At 53.8% G+C, this 21,031-nt stretch overlaps 2 protein-coding genes across 2 annotated transcripts; both read left to right on the top strand.

Annotated features, from left to right (window-relative positions):
* Positions 1-193: 193 nt before the first annotated feature.
* LOC136305528 (A-kinase anchor protein 8-like) lies at positions 194-14,260 on the top strand. The gene is made up of 11 exons (XM_066208786.1): positions 194-719; positions 3,047-3,079; positions 4,209-4,413; positions 6,308-6,752; positions 8,447-8,561; positions 9,146-9,192; positions 9,550-9,586; positions 10,624-10,732; positions 12,136-12,277; positions 13,156-13,261; positions 14,097-14,260. The coding sequence occupies exons 1-11, from the start codon at positions 509-511 to the stop codon at positions 14,228-14,230; spliced, it is 1,584 nt and encodes a 527-aa protein (XP_066064883.1). The 5' UTR covers positions 194-508; the 3' UTR covers positions 14,231-14,260.
* Positions 14,249-18,646, top strand: LOC136305526 (A-kinase anchor protein 8-like). The gene is made up of 3 exons (XM_066208784.1): positions 14,249-14,385; positions 15,431-15,526; positions 16,805-18,646. Exons 1-3 carry the CDS (start codon positions 14,326-14,328, stop codon positions 17,312-17,314), a joined length of 666 nt encoding a protein of 221 aa, XP_066064881.1. The 5' UTR covers positions 14,249-14,325; the 3' UTR covers positions 17,315-18,646.
* The last annotated feature ends 2,385 nt before the right edge of the window (positions 18,647-21,031 follow it).

Below are 21,031 nucleotides of genomic sequence, written 5' to 3' on the forward strand. Positions count from 1 at the left end.
TTTGGGGGGAATTTGGAGGAACTGGGGGAAATTCAAGGAAATTTGGGAAAAATCAAGGGAAATCTGGGGGGGATTTGGGATTTTGGGGATTTGGGATTTTGGGGATTTGGGATTTGGGGATTTGGGGATTTTGGGGATTTGAGGATTTTGGGAATTTGGGGATTTGGGATTTGGGGATTTGGGGATTTTGGGGATTTGAGGATTTTGGGAATTTGGGGATTTGGGAATTGGGAATTTGGGGATTCGGGATCCCGAGGATGTGGGGGCTGGGGGAGGGGCCCTGGGGTGACCCCGGCCGTGTCCTCAAGTTCCCCACGTGACAAGCACGTGACACGCGCGGCACGTGACAAACACGTGACCCTAAGGGGGTGTGGCCGCAGCGCACACAGCCAATAGCAGCCGGCGCTGCTGCAGGAGGCGTGGCCAAGGCCGCGCCCGTCACCCGATAGGTCCCCATCAGGCTCAGCTGACCAATGGCGGAGCAGACCGGCGAAAGCCACGCCTCCTCATGCAGCAGACATCCCCCTCAACCAATCGCAGCGCAAGGAACGCGATGACCGACAGCTCCCGGCGGCCAATGGGAGGCGCGAACCGCGCGGCTCAATCAGCGCGGGGGAGGCGGATCGGCGCGGCCAATCAGCGCGGGCGGGGCGGGGCCCGCGCGGCGCCGTTACCGCCCGGGAAAGGGGAGGGAGGAGGCGCCGCCATCATGAGCTACGGTGAGGGGAGGGGGCGGCACCGGCGCCGGGGGAACCGCGGGGGAAGCGGCGGCGCCGGGACGGGCCGGGGGGCGGCCGGGAACCGCCGATCCACCCGCGCCAGGAGCGGAGACTGCGGGCGGGGCGCGAGGGGAACGGGAGGGGCGGGAACGGCGGGGAGCGCGCAGGGAGCGCGGGGACACCGGGACACGGAGACCATGGCCCTGAGGGAACGGCGGCGACAGCGGCAGGGAGGGAGGGAGGGAGGGAGGGAGCGCGGGGACAGCGGGAGTGGGGAGGACACGGAGATGTCCGTGAGGGAGCGGGGGGACACCGGCACCGGGGGGTGAGGGACCGGGGGGACACCGGCACCGGGCGTGTCCGTGAAGGATCAGGATGGTGCGTGAGAGAGCGGGGGGTCACCGGGACCGGGAGTGTCCGTGAGGGACCGAGGGGACACCGGGACTGAGAGTGTCCGTGAGGGAGCGGGGGGACACCGGCACCGGGGGGTGAGGGACCGGCGGGACACCGGCACCGGGCGTGTCCATGAAGGATCAGGATGGTCCGTGAGGGAGCGGGGGGACACCGGGACCGGGGGGACACCGGGACCGGGGTGTCCGTGAGGGACCGAGGGGACACCGGGAGGCAGCGGGGATGTTCCTGAGGGCGGCCCGCAGCGACACCGGCACCGGGCGTGTCCGTGAGGGATCCGGATGGTCCGTGAGGGACCGGGGGACGCCGGGCCTGGAGATGTCCGGGAGGCACCGGGGATGATCCGGGACGGGCGGGAGGGCTCGGCCCGGTCCCGCTTGGAGCGCCGGCACGGCCCCAAATCCTGGGAATTCCGGCCCCGAATCCTGGGAATTCCGGCCCCGAATGGGGATTTAGCCCGATCCAGCTCCCTTTGGGTCTCCCCATCCCGCTCTGGGCACCGGGAATTCCTCGGATTCTTGGGAATTCCAGCCCCGAGTCGGGATTTATCCCGATCCAGCTCCCTTTGGGTCTCCCCATCCCGCTCTGGGCACCGGCAATTCCCCAAATTCCGTCAAAACTCGGATTTATTCCCGGCCCAGCCCCTCTCCCTCTCCCTTTCAATCCCAGTTTTCCCTTTTTTTTTCCATGAATTCCGTTCCTTTCCCGGCTCCCGGCAGGGGCGGGGCAGCGATTCCCGAGGATATTCCCGGGAAATTTCCACCTGGAGGCGGCCAAGGAACACCCCGATGAATTAAACACCCCAGTTAATTAACCGCGGGCTTCTGCTAATGAGGAGCCGCTAATTAGGGCCAGAATTCCTCTCCGGGAATGAGGGCAGCCAGGAATATCCAGCCCGGGATAAATAGCGGGAACGGGAGAAAATTCCCGGGTTTTTCTCCCATTTTTCCCCCCCCAAAAAAAGAATTTTTCACATTTTCCCCATTTCTTTCCCACTTTCCCCGTTTTTCCCTTTTTTCCCCACTTTCCCCCCTATTTTTCCCCTCCAAAAGAAGTATTCCCATTTTCCCGCATTTTTCCCCACATTTTCCTCCATTCTTTCCCATTTTTTTTCCATTTTTCTCCCATTTCACCCATTTTTCCCGTTTCCCTCCATTTCCCATTTTCCCCCATTCTTTCCCAATTTTTTTCCCATTGTTCCCCATTCTTTCCCACATTCTCCTCCCATTTTTTCCCACAATTTTTCCCTATTTTACCCAGTTTTTCCCCATTTTTTCCCACAATTTTTCCCAATTTTCCCCCCATTTTTTCCCCCAATTTTCCCCATTTTTTCCTACAATTTTTCCCAATTTCCCTCCATTTTTCTCAAATTTCCCCCATTTTTCCCAATTCTCCCCCCATTTTCCCCCCATTTTTCCCCCAATTTCCCCCATTTTTCCCAATTCCCCCCATTTTTCCCAATTCCCCCCATTTTTCCCAATTTCTCCCCCCATTTTTCCCAATTTCCCCCATTTTTCCCAATTCCCCCCATTTCCCCCAATTCCCCCCATTTTTTCCCAATTTCCCCCCATTTTCCCCATTTTTCCCCCATTTTCCCCCCATTTTTCCCCCAATTTCCCCCATTTTTCCCAATTTTCCCCATTTTTCCCACAATTTCCCCCCATTTTTCCCAATTTTTTCCCCCATCCTTTCCCTTTCCCCCCACTCTTTCCCCGCCGTTTCCCCCGGAACGTTTTCCGGACCGTCCCCCTCTCCTCCGGGCAGGGAATTCCCGTCCCGGAACGCGTCCCCGGAGTTCCGCCTCGGCGGCGGGCCTGGGCCGGCAGCGCCGGCAGCGGATCCGGCGGCCGCGTTCCGGCGCCGGCGGAATTCCTCGGCGAGCTGCCGAGCCTCACTGGCGCTCTCCTCTTTTCCAGGCTACGGCGAGTGGAGTTCGGGCGCCGGCCGAGGCAAGTGCGGGCCCGGAGCCGCGGGAACGCGGGAGGAGCCCGAATCCTGCGGGAGAGCCGGGAACGATCCCACATTCCATGGGAGATCCGGGAACGATCCCACATTCCATGGGAGGGATCCCGAATCCTGCGGGAAATACGGGAATGATCCCACATTCCATGGGAGGGATCCCGAATCCTGCGGGAAATACGGGAATGATCCCATATTCCATGGGAAATACGGGAGATCGTCCCAAATTCCATGGGAATTATCCCGAATCCTGCGGGAGATCCGGGAACGATCCCACATTCCATGGGAAATACGGGAATGATCCCAAATTCCATGGGATGGATCCTGAATTCTGCGGGAAATCCGGGAATGATCCCATATTCCATGGGAAATACGGGAGATCGTCCCAAATTCCATGGGAATTATCCCGAATCCTGCGGGAGATCCGGGAACGATCCCACATTCCATGGGAAATACGGGAATGATCCCAAATTCCATGGGATGGATCCTGAATTCTGCGGGAAATCCGGGAATGATCCCACATTCCATGGGATGGATCCCGAATTCTGCGGGAAATACAGGAATGATCCCAAATTCCGCGGGTTTCCCCTTTCTTTTTTCCCCTGGGAGCGATCCCAAGTTCTGTGGGAAATAACCAAGAATGATCCCAAATTCTGTGGAAAATACGGGAAAGAATCCCAAATTCCGCGGGAATTAACTGGGAAGGATCCCAAATTCCCTGGGAAGGATCCCAAATTCCCTGGTAGATTCCCGGCAGCGTGCAGAATTCCCGGTTTTCCTGCCAGTTTCTCCCGCTTTTCCCCCCATTTCCCCCTCGCTTTCCCACCAATTTCTTCCCGATTTCCCCCCAACCTTTCCCAATTTTTCCTCCCAATTCTTTCCCACTTTTTCCCGATTTTTTTCCCGCGATTTTCCCTCAGATTTTCCCTGATCTTTTCCCTGATTCGCCCCCAATTTCTCCCGAATTTCCCCCCAGTTTTCCCTCATTTCTTTCCCAATTTTTCCCCAATTTTTTTTTTTTCCCCCCCAATTCTTTCCCACTTTCCCCATTTTAATCCCGAATTTTTTTTCCCGTTTTTTTTTTTTTTTTTTCCCGATTTTCCCGGATTTTCTTCCCAGGCTACGAGGGCTACGGCTACGGCTATGGCTACAGCCAGGAGGACTCGGGAGCCTTCGGCTACGGCCCCGGGAGCTGCGGGAATTCCGGGAATTCCTGGGATTTGGGGAATTGCGACCCCGACGGGGCCCCCGAGGGCGGGGACGGCGCCGGGAAGGGCCGGGCGGGGGCGGGGGCGGAGCCGCGGGGCTTCGGGGCGGCCGACAGGTGAGGGGGCGGGGCTTGTCCCAAGGGACGGGGAACGGGGAACGGGATGGGGAGAAATGGGAAAACGGGATTGGGGAGAACGGGATTGGGGAGAACGGGATTGGGGAGAACGGGATTGGGAGAAATGGGAAAAGGGGATTGGGGAGAAATGGGAAAAGGGGATTGGGGAGAACGGGATTGGGGAGAACGGGATTGGGGAGAACGGGATTGGGGAGAACGGGATTGGGAGAAATGGGATTGGGAAAACAGGGAAAAGGGGATTGGGGAGAACGGGATTGGGAGAAATGGGAAAAGGGGATTGGGGAGAACGGGATTGGAAAATGGGATTGGGAGAAATGGGAAAATGGGATTGGGGAGAACGGGATTGGGGAGAACGGGATTGGGAGAAATGGGATTGGGAAAACAGGGAAAAGGGGATTGGGGAGAACGGGATTGGGGAAAATGGGATTGGGAGAAATGGGATTGGGGGAAATGGGAAAACGGGATTGGGGAGAACGGGATTGGGAGAAATGGGATTGGGAGAAATGGGAAAAGGGGATTGGGAAAACAGGAAAATGGGATGGGAGAAATGGGATTGGGAGAAATGGCAGAAAAACAGAGAAATGGGATGAGAAATGGGATTGGGGAAAATGGGAAAAGGGGTAGAAAAACAGGAAAATGGGATGGGGAAAAGGGGATGGGAAAGGGGCTGGAAAAATGGGATTGGGAGAAACGGGATTGGGAGAAACAGGATTGGGGAAAATGGGATTGGGGAAATGGGATTGGGAGAAAGGGGATTGGGGAAAAGGGGATGGAAAAGGGGATTGGGAGAAAGGGGATTGGAAAATGGGATTGGGAGAAATGGCAGAAAAACAGAGAAATGGGATGGGAAAGGGGATGGGGAATGGGAAAGGTCTGGAGCAAGCGGAAAAGGGGGAAGAAAAGAGACTGGAAAAGGTGGGAAATGTGGGAAAGGGATGGGAAAGGGGGAAGAGGGATGGAAGTGTGGGAAAGGGATGGGAAATGTGGGAAAGGGATGGGAAATGTGGGAAAGGGATGGGAAGTGTGGGAAAGGCCGAGCCCTCCCAGCCCTCCCCAGTCCCTTTTCCCTCGGGAAAATCCCAAAGTCCCCAGATTCCCCTGGGGAAAACCCAAAACCCCCAAATTTCCTGTGAGAAATCCCCAAATCCCCAAATTCCCCTGGATAAATCCCCAAATTCCCCTGGAGAAATCCCCAAATTCCCCTGGATAAGCCCCCAAATTCCCTGGATAAATCCCTGAATTCCCCTGGATAGATTCCCAAATTCCCCTGGAGCATTCCCAAGTTCCCCTGGAGAATTCCCAAATTTCCCTGGATAAATCCCCAAATTCCCCTGGATAAATCCCCGAATTCCCTGGATAAATCCCCAAATTCCCTGGATAAATTCCCAAATTCCCCTGGATAAATCCCCGAATTCCCTGGATAAATTCCCAAATTTCCCTGGATAAATCCCCGAATTCCCTGGATAAATCCCCAAATTCCCTGGATAAATTCCCAAATTTCCCTGGAGAATCCCCGAATTCCCCTGGAGAAACCCCCAAATTCCCTGGATAAACCAACCCCCAAATTCCCCTGGATAAATCCCCAAATTCCCCTGGATAAATCCCCAAATTCCCCTGGATAAATCCCTGAATTCCCCTGGATAGATTCCCAAATTCCCCTGGAGCATTCCCAAATTCCCCTGGAGCAATTCCCAAATTTCCCTGGGTAAATTCCCAAATTTCCCTGGAGAAACCCCCAAATTTCCCTGGATAAATCCCCAAATTCCCCTGGAGAAACCCCTGAATTCCCCTGGATAAGCCCCCAAATTCCCTGGATAAATCCCCGAATTCCCTGGAGCAATTCCCAAGTTTCCCGTCCGCCCCCCCCGCGCAGGTTCGAGCCCTACGACCCCTACGGCGACTCCCTGAGCGAGCGCGCCCCCTACCGGCCGCCCTTCGACTACGCCAGCAGCGACTACCGCGACTACCCCGGCGACTATCGCGACTACCGCGACGGCGGCGGCTACCCCGGCGGCGGCGGCGGCGACTATCGCGACTACGGCGGCGACTATCGCGACTACGGCGGCGACTACGCGGGCGATTCGGGCGAGGCGGCGGCGGCGGCGGCGTCTTTCCGGCGGCGGGAGCGGCGGCCTCCGCGGCGCTTCCCGGCCCGGCGGCGGGAGGCGGCGGCCGCTCGGGGCCGGCCGGGGCCGCGCCCGCTCCTGGCCCGCGGCGGCGGCGCGCTCCCGCCGCCGGGCCGCGCCTTCCCCGGCGCCTTCCGCGCCCCGCGGAGAACGCGCCGCGGCGGCGGCGGCGGCCGGGAGGCCGAGGCGGGGGTGAGGCGGCGCCGCGCGCTCCTCTGCGCGGGCCTTGCGCCGAGCTCTGTGCCCCCCGTCTCCCGGCTTCTTTCCCCAAGTTTCCCCGGTTTCATCCTCGTATTTTTGCCCACCCCCCGATTTTTCACAGTTGTTTTTTTTTTTTTTCCCCAATTTTTCCCGGTTTTTCTCCAGTTTTTCCCCTTTTTTCCCCCAATTTTTCCCAATTTTTTCCCAGTTTTTCCCGTTTTTTCTCCAGTTTTTCCCACTTTTTTCCCCCCAATTTTTCCCAATTTTTTCCCAGTTTTTCCCGTTGTTTCTCCAATTTTTCTCATTTTTCCCCCCGATTTTTTCCCAATTTTTCCCCAATTTTTCCCGGTTTTTTCCCCAATTTTTCTCTTTTTTTCCCCCGTTTTTTCCCCAATTTTTCCCCAATTTTTCCCGGTTTTTCGCCAGTTTTTCCCATTTTCCCCCCCAATTTTTCCCAGTTTTTCCCCTTTTTTCTCCAGTTTTTCCCACTTTTTTCCCCCCAATTTTTCCCCAGTTTTTCCCGTTTTTTCTCCAATTTTTCTCATTTTTTTCCCCCGATTTCTCCCAATTTTTCCTGTTTTTTCTCCAATTTTTCTCTTTTTTTCCCCCGTTTTTTCCCCAATTTTTCCCGTTTTTTCGCCAGTTTTTCCCATTTTCCCCCTCGATTTTTCCCAGTTTTTCACCTTTTTTCTCCAGTTTTTCCCACTTTTTTCCCCCCAATTTTTCCCAATTTTTCCCCAGTTTTTCCCGTTTTTTCTCCAGTTTTTCCTTTTTTTCCCCCCGTTTTTTCCCAATTTTTCTCCAATTTTTCCCGTTTTTTCTCCAGTTTTTCCCATTTTTTTTCCCGATTTTCCCAATCTTTTCCCATTTTTTCCCTTTTTTCTTTCTCCAATTTTTCTCATTTTCCCCCCTGATTTTTCCCAATTTTTCCCGTTTTTTCTCCAGTTTTTCTCTTTTTTTTCCCCCATTTTTTTCCCAATTTTTCCCCAATTTTTCCCATTTTTCTCCAATTTTTCGTTTTTTCTCCCCCAATTTTTCCCAGTTTTTTTTCCCAATTTTCCCCGTTTTTTTCCTCTTTTTTTCCCCCCCCGATTTTTCCCAATTTTTTCCCCAATTTTTCCCATTTTTTCTCCAATTTTTCTCTTTTTTTTCCCCAATTTTTCCCAGTTTTTTTTCCCCAATTTTCCCATTTTTTCTCCAATTTTTCTCCTTTTTTTCCCCAATTTTTCCCAGTTTTTTCCCCCATTTTTCCCATTTTTCTCCAATTTTCCTCCTTTTTTTCCCCCGATTCTTTTTCTCAAATTTTCCCTTCTTTTTCCCGACTCCCCTCAATTTCCTCCCCTGAATTTTCCCAGTTTTCCCCTTTCCCCTGAATTCTTTCCCACTTTTCCCTCACTTCCCCCCCAGTTTTCCCCCAATTTCCCCCCGACTTTTCCCGATCTCTCCCCAATTTTCTCCCCATTTTTCCCCATTTTTCCCCTAAATTTTCCCGCTCTCCTCCCCAATTCTCTCCCACTTTTTCCCATCTCCTTCCGCCACCTTTCCCCATTTTCCCCCATTTCCCCCCAACATTTCCCCCAATTTCCCCTCAATTCCCCCCGATTTTCCCCCAATTTCTTTCCGACTTCCCCCCGTTTCCCGCGGTTTTTCCCGGTTTCCCCAACGTTTGGCTGTTGTTCCCGCAGCCGCAGCGGAAGCGGCTCCGCCGGGATTCCTTCGGGAAGAGGCGGAAGGTGCCGGGCGGGCCCGGCGAGAAAACGCCCAGGACCGACGGCTCCGACAACTCCAGCTCCGACAACGGTCAGTGGGAGCACAAATTATCCCAAATTCATCCCAAAATTGTGCCAAATTCATCCCAAATCCATCCCACATTCCGGCTCCGACAGCTCCAGCTCCGACAACGGTCAGTGGGAGCACGGATGGTCCCGAATTATCCCAAATTCATCCCAAATTCATCCCAAATTTATCCCAAATTATCCCAAATCCATCCCAAATTTATCCCAAATTCCAGCAATGACAGTGGTCGGGGGAAACCAAAACTGATCCCGAATTGATCCCAAACTGAACCCGAACTGATCCCAAACCGATCCCAAACCGATCCCGAATTGATCCCGAACTGATCCCGAACTGATCCCGAACTCCAGCCCTGACGACCGCGAGGGGGGAACACAAAATCCCGGGATTTATCCCAGATTTCTCCCCCGTTCCCCAGTTTTGGGGCTGAATCCTGGAATTCCAGCTGGGAGAGCCGGGAGGGGGAGCCCAGGTCCCGGGATCTGGCCCGAATTCCCGAGTTTTGGGATAAATCCCGGAATTCCAGCTGGGAGCATCCCAAATTGCTCCCAAATTCCCGATTTTGTTTTTTTTGGGTTTGGTCATTGCAGAGGAAGGCACGGAGGGAGAATCCGGAGAGAAGGAGGAATCCCGAGGGGTGAGTGAGGGCGAATCCCGGGATTTGGGGAATTCCCCAAGGAATTCTGGGGGATTCCCGACGGAACTGGGGTGGGGAGGGAAAATCCCGGGATTTCGGCACCGGAGGGAGAGAGGGAGGGAAATTCCGGAGTTTGGGGGCGATTCCGGAAGGATGTGGGGCCGGAAGCGGGATTTTCCTGAGGAAAGCTGGGAATTCCAGGGAATTTTGGCCTCTCCAAGGAAACTCCCTGAGAGTTTTCATTGGGAAAATGCCCCAAAATTTGGGATTCCTGGGAATTCCAGAGGGGGGAACTCCCGGGATTTCATTCCGGGGGGTGGGGGGGTTGAAATTCCCGAATTTTTGGCTTTTTTTCAGGAAGGGGAGGATGAAGAGGGAAGAGATTCCGAGAAAGGTGAGTTGGGAATTCCAAGGGGAAATTCCAGGAATTCCCAAGGGGTTTTCCAGGGGCTTGGAGTGGGAAAATCCTGGGGAATTTCAGGGAAAATCCTGGGAATTTTGGATCAGGGAAAGAAAATCCGGGGAATTTCTCCGAAATTTCCATTTTTTGGGGCCGAGTCCCTTTCCCAAGCTCAGATTTCCCGTGGGAGAAGCCGATTTGGGGGCTGGATTCCCCGGGATTTGGGGCTGGAATTCCCTGGATTTGGGCAGGAATTCCCTGGATTCGGGGCTGGATTGGGGCTGGATTCGGGGTTGGATTTGGGCAGGAATTCCCTGGATTCGGGGCTGGATTTGGGGTTGGATTTGGGCAGGAATTCCCTGGAATCAGGGCTGGATTTCCTGGGGTTTGGGGCTGGATTCGGGGCAGGATTGGGGCAGGATTGGGGCTGGATCTTGGCCAGCGTACCCCGGATTTGGGGCTGGAATTCCCAGGATTCGGGGCAGGATTGGGGCAGGAATTCCCTGGATTTGGGGCAGGAATTCCCAGGATTCAGGGCTGGATTCAGGGCTGGATTCGGGGCTGGATTGGGGCTGGATCTTGGCCGGTGTCCCCCGGATTTGGGCAGGAATTCCCTGGATTCAGGGCTGGATTCGGGGCTGGATTGGGGCTGGATTCCCTGGATTTGGGGCAGGATCGGGGCTGGATTGGGGGCTGGATTCCCTGGATTCGGGGCTGGATTTGGGGCTGGATTCCCAGGATTGGGGCTGGATTTGGGGCTGGATTCCCAGGATTGGGGCTGGATTTGGGCAGGAATTCCCTGGATTGGGGCTGGATTCCCTGGATTTGGGGCAGGATCGGGGCCGGGTCTCGGCCGGCGTCCCCCGGCTTTGGGCAGGAATTCCCTGGATTGGGGCTGGATTCGGGGCAGGAATTCCCAGGATTCGGGGCTGGATTCCCAGGATTCGGGGCTGGATGGGGGCAGGATCGGGGCCGGGTCTGGGCCGGCGCCCCGCGGCTTTGGCGCCGAGTCCCGGCGTGTCCCCCCGCAGGCGCCCCGGGCCTCCCCGAGGAGAATTCCCGGCTCCCGCAGAAGCTGCCGGCCGCCAGGAGAGCCCAGGAGCGGCAGAAGAAGCGGCACCGCGACCGCCTGGTGGAGAGGTGACCCGGCCGGCGCGGCCCGCGCCCGGCGCCTGCGGCGGGATCGAGCCCGGCGATATCGCCTCCGCAGGGCCTTCCCCCGAGAGGGATTCCCCGCTTTTTCAAGAGATTTTTTCCGCATTTTTAGGGATTTTTTTCCCATTTTTTAGGGATTTTTTCCCCCCATTTTTTGGGATTTTTCCCACTTTTTACGGATTTTTTTCCCACATTTTAGGGAACTTTTCCCATTTTTTAGGGATTTTTCCCCCCATTTTTAGGGATTTTTTCCCATTTTTTCCGGATTTTTTTCCCACTTTTTTAGGGAACTTTTCCCATTTTCTAGGGTTTTTTTTCCCCCCATTTTAGGATTTTTTTCCCACTTTTTAAAGGCATTTTCCCCCCTGTTTAGGGGTTTCTTTCCCCTATTTTTGGGGATTTTTTTCCCTTTCTTGGGGATTTTTTCCCATTTTTTCCGGATTTTTTTCCCACTTTTTTAGGGAACTTTTCCCATTTTTTAGGGATTTTCTCCCCCATTTTTTGGGATTTTTCCCACTTTTTCCAGATTTTTTTCCCACTTTTTTAGGGAACTTTTCCAATTTTTTAGGGATTTTTTCCCCCATTTTTAGGGATCTTTTCCCCATTTTTACCAATTTTTCCCCTTTTTTAGCAATTTTTTGCTTTTTGGGGGAATTTTTTCCCCATTTTTAGGGATTTTTTCCCTCTTTAAGGGATTTTCCCCCCAAAACGCGGGAAAGCCTCTGGAAAACTCCGGAAAAGCCGGGAGTTTTCCCTGGCTGACCCTCTGTGCTGTGCTTGGAAGCCACCGCCATTCCCATCTTTCCACTTCCATTCCCATTCTCCCTGCCCTAATTCCCATTTTCATTCCCATTTTTCCCAGTGTAATTCCCACTTTTCCCTGTAGAATTCCCAGGACCCAGTTCGTGTGCTCGCTGTGCAATTCCCATTTTCCCTGCCCTAATTCCCGTTTTAATTCCCGTTTTTTCCCGCCCTAATTCCCATTTTTCCCTGCCCTAATTCCCATTTTAATTCCCATTTTTTCCCCGCCCTAATTCCCATTTTTCCCTGTGTGATTCCCGTTTTCCGTCCCGTTTCTCCAGGATCCAGTTCGTGTGCTCGCTGTGCAAGTTCCATTTCCCTGCTGTAATTCCCATTTTAATTCCCGTTTTTCCCCCGCCCTAATTCCCATTTTTTCCCTGCCCTAATTCCCATTTTTCCCTGTGTGATTCCCGTTTTCCGTCCCGTTTCTCCAGGATCCAGTTCGTGTGCTCGCTGTGCAAGTTCCATTTCCCTGCTGTAATTCCCATTTTAATTCCCGTTTTTCCCCCGCCCTAATTCCCATTTTTTCCCTGCCCTAATTCCCATTTTTCCCTGTGTGATTCCCGTTTTCCGTCCCGTTTCTCCAGGATCCAGTTCGTGTGCTCGCTGTGCAAGTTCCGGACGTTCTTTGAGGACGAGATCCGGCAGCACCTGGAGAGCAGATTCCACCGGGAGCATTTCCAGTTCGTGGGCGCCAGGCTGCCCCCGCGGAGCGCCCACTTCCTGCAGGTGCCGCCCGCTCCCGGCGCTGCCGGCGCCTCCTCTCCGGCTTCTCCGCCTCGTCCTCCTCGCCCTTCCCTGATTTTCCCTTTCCTGCTTTTCCATCTCTTCCCGTTTCTCCTTTCCCTGCTTTTCCTGCCTCTCCTTCTTCCCTTTTCCTGCTTTTCCTCCTCGCCCTTCCCTGATTTTCCCTTTCCTGCTTTTCCATCTCTTCCCGGTTCTCCTTCTCCGCCTCGTCCTCCTCGCCCTTCCCTGATTTTCCTTTTCCTGCTTTTCCATCTCTTCCTTCTTCCCTTTTCCTGCTTTTCCTCCTCTCCTTTCCCTGATTTTCCCTTTCCTGCTTCTCCATCTCTTCCTTCTTCTCCTTTTCCGGCTTTTCCTCCTCTCCTTTCCCTGATTTTCCCTTTCCCTCTCCGCTTTTTCCTTTTTCCCTTTTTGTCTTTCTTCTCCTTTCCTGCTTTCTCTCTTTTCCGTGTTTCCTTCTCTTCCTTTTCCTTCTCTTCCTGCTTTTCCTGCTTTTCCTCCTCTCCTTTCTCTGATTTTCCCTTTCCCACTTCTCCATCTCTTCCTGTTTCTCCTTTCCCTGCCTCTCCTCCTTCCCTTTTCCTGCCTTTCCTCTCTCTCCTTTCCCTGATTTTCCTTTCTCTCCTTTCCCTTCTCCCGCTTTTTCTTTTTCCCCTTTCCCGGCTTCTCCTCTCCCCGTTTCCCGGTTTCCCGTTTCCAACCCCCCCGGGAGCGTTTCCAGTCCGTGGGCACCGAGCTGCTCCCGCAGGTCCCGCGGAATTCCCGGGATTCGGGGATTTCTGGGACGATGATCCCGGGATTTCCCTCCCCGCGGGGGGATTTTTTGGGAATTTTTGGGAAGTTTACCGTCCCCGTCCCCGCAGGAGTACGTGGCCAACAAGACGCGGAAGACGGAGGAGCGGCGCCGCGGGATCCGCGACATCAACGGCGTCATCCAGCAGATCCAGCGCGAGCAGGACCTCACGCAGGGTACCCTGATCCCGGATCCCTGATCCCTGATCCCTGATCCCGATCCCAGGACCTCACGCAGGGTACCCTGATCCCGGATCCCTGATCCCTGATCCCTGATCCCGATCCCAGGACCTCACGCAGGGTACCCTGATCCCGGATCCCTGATCCCAGATCCCAGATCCCTGATCCCGATCCCAGGACCTCACGCAGGGTACCCTGATCCCGGATCCCTGATCCCAGATCCCAGATCCCTGATCCCGATCCCAGGACCTCACGCAGGGTACCCTGATCCCGGATCCCTGATCCCAGATCCCAGATCCCTGATCCCGATCCCAGGACCTCACGCAGGGTACCCTGATCCCGGATCCCTGATCCCTGATCCCTGATCCCGATCCCAGGACCTCACGCAGGGTACCCTGATCCCGGATCCCTGATCCCAGATCCCAGATCCCGATCCCAGGACCTCACGCAGGGTACCCTGATCCCGGATCCCGATCCCTGATCCCTGATCCCAATCCCAGATCCCTGATCCCGATCCCAGGACCTCACGCAGGGTACCCTGATCCCGGATCCCTGATCCCTGATCCCGATCCCAGGACCTCACGCAGGGTACCCTGATCCCGGATCCCGATCCCTGATCCCTGATCCCAGATCCCGATCCCAGGACCTCACGCAGGGTACCCTGATCCTGGATCCCTGATCCCGATCCATTCCCTGATCCTGACCCCAATCCTGATCCCAGATCCCCGATCCCGATCCCACATCCCAGATCCCAGATCCCATAATTTCCCGCATTCCAGAGGTGGGAATTCCGATCCCACATCCCATAATTTCCCGCATTCCCGCGTTCCAGAGGTGGGCCTGGAGCACTTCCTGCGGAGGGTGGAGGCGGCGCACTGCGCGGCCTGTGACCTGCTGCTCCCTGACCCCGATCCCAGATCCCAGATCCCAGATCCCGATCCCAGATCCCGATCCCACATCCCATAATTTCCCACATTCCCGGCGTTCCAGAGGTGGGCCTGGAGCACTTCCTGCGGAGGGTGGAGGCGGCGCACTGCGCGGCCTGTGACCTGCTGCTCCCGATGCATTTCGGCTCCATCCAGAAACATCTCAAATCCCTGGACCACAACCACAACCGCAGGGTGAGCCCCCAGTCCCGGGATTCCCCGCGGGATCCTGCCCCAATCCCGGGATTCCCAATGGCAGACCCCCAAATCCCGGGATTCCCCGCGGGATCCAGTGAAAATCCCGGGATTCCCGACAGGATCCCGCCCCAATCCCGGGATTCCCAACGGGATCCCACCCCAATCCCGGGATTCCCAACAGGATCCCGCCCCAATCCCGGGATTCCCAACAGGATCCCGCCCCAATCCCGGGATTCCCCGCGGGATCCAGCTAAAACTGGGGATTCCCTCAGGGGGAGCCCCCGAACGACGGAATTTCCCAGGAATTTCCCGGGATTTGTTGTCCCCAGCCCCTTTGTCCAATGGAAATTTGGGGGAACTTTTTGGGGAATTTCTCCCCCCAGCCCCTTTTTCCAATGGAATTCTTTGGGAATTTTTTGGGAATTTTTTGGGAATTTTTTGGGGAATTCCTTGAAATTTCTCCCCCAGCCCCTTTTTCCAATGGAATCCTTTGGGAATCTTTTGGGAATTTTTTGGGAATTTCTCCCCCCAGCCCCTTTTTCCAATGAAATCTTTTGGGAATCTTTTGGGAATCCTTTGGGAATCTTTTGGGAATTTCTCCCTCCCCACCCCTTTTTCCCGGGGAATCTTTTGGGAATTTTTTGGGAATTTTTTGGGATTTTTTTTGGGAATTCCTTGGAATTTCTCCCCCCAGCCCCTTTTTCCAGGGGAATCTTTTGGGATTTTTTTTGGGAATTTCTCGGAATTTCTCCCCCCAGCCCCTTTTTCCAATGGAATCCTTTGGGAATTTTTTGGGATTTTTTTGGGAATTCCTCAGAATTTCTCCCCCCAGCCCCTTTTTCCAGGGGAATCTTTTGGGAATTTTTTGGGAATTTCTCCCCCCCAGCCCCTTTTTCCCGGGGAATCCTTTGGGAATCCTTTGGGAATCCTTTGGGAATTTCTCCCCGCCGCCCCGCCCCTTCTCCCCGGGCACCTTTCCCCTTGGGATGGTGCGGGCGGGCGCTCGCTCCGTGCCGAGCGCGCCGTTGCCGTCGTCCCGCAGGCCATGATGGAGCAATCCAAGCGCTCCTCGCTGGCGGTGGCCCGCAGCATCCTCAACAACAAACTCATCAGCCGGAAGCTGCAGCGGTTCCTCCGGGTGGGAATTCCGGCCCGCGCGGGGCTGCGGGAATGCTCGGGGGGTTTTGGGAATGTTCGGGGGGGTTCTTGGGAATGTTCAAGGGGTTTGGGAATGTTGGGGGATTCTTGGGAATGTTCAGGGATTCTTGGGAATGTTGGGGGTTCCTGGGAATGTTGGGGGGTTCTTGGGAATGTTGGGGGTTTTTGGGAATGTTGGGGATTCTTGGGAATGTTGGGGGGTTCTGGGAATGTTGGGGGGGTTCTTGGGATGTTCGGGGGTTCTTGGGAATGTTGGGGGTTCTTGGGAATGTTCAGGGATTCTTGGGAATGTTGGGGGATTCCTGGGAATGTTGGGGGGTTCTTGGGATGTTCGGGGGTTCTTGGGAATGTTGGGGGTTCTTGGGAATGTTGGGGGTTCTGGGAATGTTGGAGGGTTTGGGGAATATTTTGGGGGTTTTTGGGAATGTTCGGGGGTTTTTTGGGGATATTTTGGGGGTTCTTGGGAATATTTTGGAGCTTTTTTGGGGAATATTTGGGGGTTTTTGGGGATATTTTGGGAGTCTAAGGGGGTTTTGGGGATATTTTGGGGGTTCTTGGGAATATCTGGGGGTTTTTTGGGAATATTTTGGGGGTTTTTGGGAATTTTTGGGGGTTTTTGGGAATGTTTGGGGGTTTTTTGGGAATATTTGGGGGTTTTTTGGGAATATTTTGGGGGTTTTTTGGGAATATTTTGGGGTATTTGGGAATATTTGGGGTTTTTTTGGGAATATTTTGGGGTATTTGGGAATATTTTGGGAGTTTAGGGGTTTTTTGGGAATATTTGGGGCTTTTTTTGGGAATATTTTGGGGTTTTTTGGGAATATTTTGGGCGCTTAGGGGGGTTTTTTGGGGGGAATATTTTGGGAATATTTGCGAGTTTTTTGGGAATATTTTGGGGGGTTTTAGGAATATCTGGATGTTTGGGATTTTTTGGGGGAATATTTTGGGATTTTGGGGGATTTTTTGGGAATATTTCGGGGGAGAAAATTCCTGGGTTTTTTCTGTGCTCTGTGGGCTTGAGGCTGGAGTTGGGATTTGGGGGATTTTTGGGAATTGCTGCCCCCAAATCCAGGAATTTGGGGAGAATTTGGTGGGAAAACGACCTCAAATCCCAGTTTTCCCCTGATCCCAGCTGGATCCTTGGGAATTCCTGCCCCAAATTCCCATTTTTTGGGGGAGAATCCCTGGGACAACCCCGTGGGAATCTCCACAGGAGTTCTTCTTTTTTTGGGAATTCATTTTTTTCCCTCTTTTCCAGGGGGAAAATCCCTTCACGGACGATCCCGAGGAAAAGGAGGAGCACGAGGAAGGAGAAGGAGCAGGGGAGGAAAATCCCGAGGAAAACCTGGAAAATCCGGAGGAAAACCTGGAAAATCCCGAGGAAAACTCCCAAAATCCCGAGGAAAACCTGGAAAATCCCGAGGAAACCCCGGAAAATCCCGAGGAAAACCCCCAAAATCCCGAGGAAAACCTGGAAAATCCCGAGGAAAACCTGGAAAATCCCGAGGAAACTCCCCAAAATCCCGAGGAAAACTCGCAAAATCCCGAGGAAAACCCGGAAAATCCCGAGGAAAACCCGGGAAATCCCTTGGAAACTCCCCAAAATCCCGAGGAAGAGGAAGGCCCCGAGGGAAGGGCGGCAGCCCCCAGGCAGGGCAGGGGCCCAGGGACAACTCCAGAGGCGGAAAATTCCCAAATTCCCGAGGAATTCCCGGAGGGATCCCCCCGGGAGGAGCAGCAGGAAAACTCGGGAATGTTCCGGGAGTGAATTTTCCCGCCGGGAAAAGGACCCAAAGAACTTCCCGGGATGGGTCGGATCCCGGAATGCCCCAGGAAAACTGGGAATTCTTGGGAATTCCCGGGAAAAAAACTGGGAATTCTTGGGGAATTCCCGGGGGAAAAAACCTGGGAATTCTTGGGGATTTTCGTTTTGGAATTCCCAGGAGAAAAACATGGGAATTGTTGGGGAGTTGGTCCTTGGGGATTCCCGGGAAGAAAAGTGGGAATTTTGTTGGATTTTTGGAGTTTTGGGGAGAATTCCCAGGAAAAAGTGGGAATTTTGTTGGATTTTTTGGGGGAATTCCCGGGAAAAAGTGGGAATTTTGTTGGATTTTTTTGGGGGGAATTCCCAGGAAAAAGTGGGAATTTTGTTGGATTTTTTTGGGAATTCCCAGGAAAGAAGTGGGAATCCTTTGGGAATCCTCGAGGGTTTTTTTTGGGGGGGATAATTCCTGAGAAAAAGGAGGAATTTTGTTGGATTTTTTTGAGGAGAATTCCCCGGGAAAAAAAAAAAAAAAAGAATTTTTCTTGGATTTTTTTTTTGGAATTTCCAAGGAAAAAAAAAAAAAGAGGGAATTCTTCAGGAATTTTTCGTGGGGAATTCCCAGGAAAAAAAGAGGGAATTTTGTTGGGTTTCTTTTGGAATTCCCAGGAGAAAAGAGAGGGAATTCTTCAGGAATTCTTCTTTGGGAATTTGGTTGGATTTCTTTTGGAATTCCCGGGAAAAAAAAAAAAAAAGAGGGAATTCCATCACGGGGGTTTTTTTGTATCGAATTCCCAGGAGAAGAAAGAAATTCCACCGGATTTTTCCCCCCAGGAATTCCCAGGAGGAAACAAGAGATCTCAACTGACGTTTTGGTTTTTTACCAATTCCCAAAAATCCCAGGAATGGGGTTTTTTTGGGGGGGGAGGGGAATTTTTTCCTCCCGGCTCTCCCAAAGCTCCCCGTGCTCATCCCCGTTCCCACCTCCCGGCGGGATTTGTGGGAATTGTGGGAATTGTGGGAATTGTTTCCCTCTGCCCTCGGGCACCGGGACGGTTTCCCCCGGGGGGACAACCCGGGAGTCGTCCCCTGGCGTGGCCGAGGTTTTTCCCGGATTTCCCGGGGCTCCGGATCCCGGTTTTCCCGTGGTTTTCCTGCTGTTTTTCCCCGTCGTTTTCCCCCCCGGTTTTTCCCGTGGTTTTCCTGCTGTTTCTCCGTCGTTTTTCCCCCGTTTCCCCCCGGCCCCTCCGGGAGCGTTCGGTGCCGTTTGTGTCCGTTGTGAACTCGGGAGGAATTCCCGAGGTTTTTGTGGATTTTAAAGGACTCGGCCCCAGCCGATCCCGACTCCTCATCCTTGGGAAAGGCCCGAGAGGCCGGATCTGGGGTTTTCTTGGCGACTTTCCGGCACGATCCTGCCGCTGCTGCGGTCGGAGTTGGGATCTTCCCGCTGCGGGCGCGGGGAAACGCCGGGATTTGGGGGGCGCGGGGTTGGGGAGGGGGTTCTTTGGGAAGTGGGGGGGTGGGGGAGGTCCAGGCGGGGTCGGGATGGGGAAAATCCGCCCAGGAATGGAAAAATTAATGCCAAAAATGGGGAAAATCCGCCCAGGAATGGGGAAAATCCGCCCAGGAAAGGGGAAAATCCGCCCAGGAATGGAAAAATTAATGCCAAAAATGGGGAAAATCCGCCCAGGAATGGGGAAAATCCGCCCAGGAATGGAAAAATTAATGCCAAAAATGGGGAAAATCCGCCCAGGAATGGGGAAAATCCGCCCAGGAAAGGGGAAAATCCGCCCAGGAATGGAAAAATTAATGCCAAAAATGGGGAAAATCCGCCCAGGAATGGGGAAAATCCGCCCAGGAATGGAAAAATTAATGCCAAAAATGGGGAAAATCCGCCCAGGAATGGGGAAAATCCGCCCAGGAATGGGGAAAATCCGCCCAGGAATGGGGAAAATCTGCCCAGGAATGGGGAAAATCCGCCCAGGAATGGGGAAAATTAATGCCAAAAATGGGGAAAATCCGCCCAGGAATGGGGAAAATCCACCCAGGAATGGAAAAATTAATGCCAAAAATGGGGAAAATCCGCCCAGGAATGGGGAAAATCCGCCCAGGAATGGAAAAATTAATGCCAAAAATGGGGAAAATCCGCCCAGGAAAGGGGAAAATCCGCCCAGGAATGGAAAAATTAATGCCAAAAATGGGGAAAATCCGCCCAGGAATGGGGAAAATCCGCCCAGGAATGGGGAAAATCCGCCCAGGAACGGGGAAAATCCGCCCAGGAATGGAAAAATTAATGCCAAAAATGGGGAAAATCCGCCCAGGAATGGGGAAAGTCCGCCCAGGAATGGGGAAAATCCGCCCAGGAATGGGGAAAATCTGCCCAGGAAAGGGGAAAATCCTGCCAGGGATGGGGAAAATCCGCCCAGGAATGGAAAAATTAATGCCAAAAATGGGGGAAAATCCGCCCAGGAATGGGGAAAATCCGCCCAGGAATGGGGAAATTCCTTCAGGAATGGGGAAAATTAATGCCAAAAATGGGGGAAAATCCGCCCAGGAATGGGGAAAATCCGCCCAGGAATGGGGAAAATTAATGCCAAAAATGGGGAAAATCCGCCCAGGAATGGGGAAAATCCGCCCAGGAAAGGGGAAAATCCGCCCAGGAATGGGGAAAATCCGCCCAGGAATGGGGAAATTCCTTCAGGAATGGGGAAATTCCACCCAGAAAAGGGGAAAATCCTTCAGGAGTGGGAAGATTCTCCTCAGGGATGGGGAAATTCCCGCCAGGAACGGGGAAAAAAAGGATGGGGAGAAGGGATTGGAAAAAAAACTGTATCGAAAAACCGATAGAAACGGGGTGGAAAAAAAGGAGGGGAAAGGGACAGAAAAAGGAGGAGAAAAATGGGGAAAGGGATGGAAAAGGGATGGAAAAGGGATGGAAAAGGAATTTGGGGACCCTGAGGGGAACTGGGGACATTTCGAGGGGATTTGGGGACATTTTGAGGAGATTTGGGGATATTTTGAGGGGATTTGGGGATATTTTGAGGGGATTTGGGGATATTTTGAGGAGATTTGGGGACCCTGAGGGGATTTGGGGATATTTTGAGGAGATTTGGGGATATTTTGAGGGGATTTGGGGACATTTCGAGGGGATTTGGGGATATTTTGAGGGGATTTGGGGACATTTCGAGGGGATTTGGGGATATTTTGAGGAGATTTGGGGATATTTTCAGGGGATTTGGGGATATTTTGAGGAGATTTGGGGATATTTTGAGGAGATTTGGGGACCCTGAGGGGATTTGGGGATATTTTGAGGGGATTTGGGGACATTTCGAGGGGATTTGGGGACCCTGAGAGGATTTGAGGCCACTGAGGAGATGTGGGGACACCCTCCCCGAGGGGCTGGGGACACTCACTGTGAGGCCCTGGGGACACTGTCCCTGTGAGGAGCCGCTCCGGGGCCGCTCCGGGGTCGGTTCGGAGCCGCTCCGCTCCCGGCTCCGGCGACTCCATGGCGGCCCCTCCTTCCCCTCACCGCCGGCATACGGCGCGCCCCACGGCACCATCCAATCAGGAGCCAGAACGTCCGTGATTGACAGGCCGTGCCCTCAGGGAGGAAGCGGCTCCACCAATCAGATCATGGGCGGGAACCAATCTGACCAATGGGAGCAGCGGGCGGGCCGCGGTTTTAAAGAGATCAGCCAATTAGAGGCGATGTGGGGCGGG

Source organism: Chamaea fasciata, unplaced genomic scaffold, assembly GCF_029207755.1.
Source record: "Chamaea fasciata isolate MVZ Bird 193981 ecotype frontalis unplaced genomic scaffold, bChaFas1.0.hap1 SCAF_467, whole genome shotgun sequence".
In the NCBI taxonomy this organism is placed as follows: Eukaryota; Metazoa; Chordata; class Aves; order Passeriformes; family Sylviidae; genus Chamaea; species Chamaea fasciata.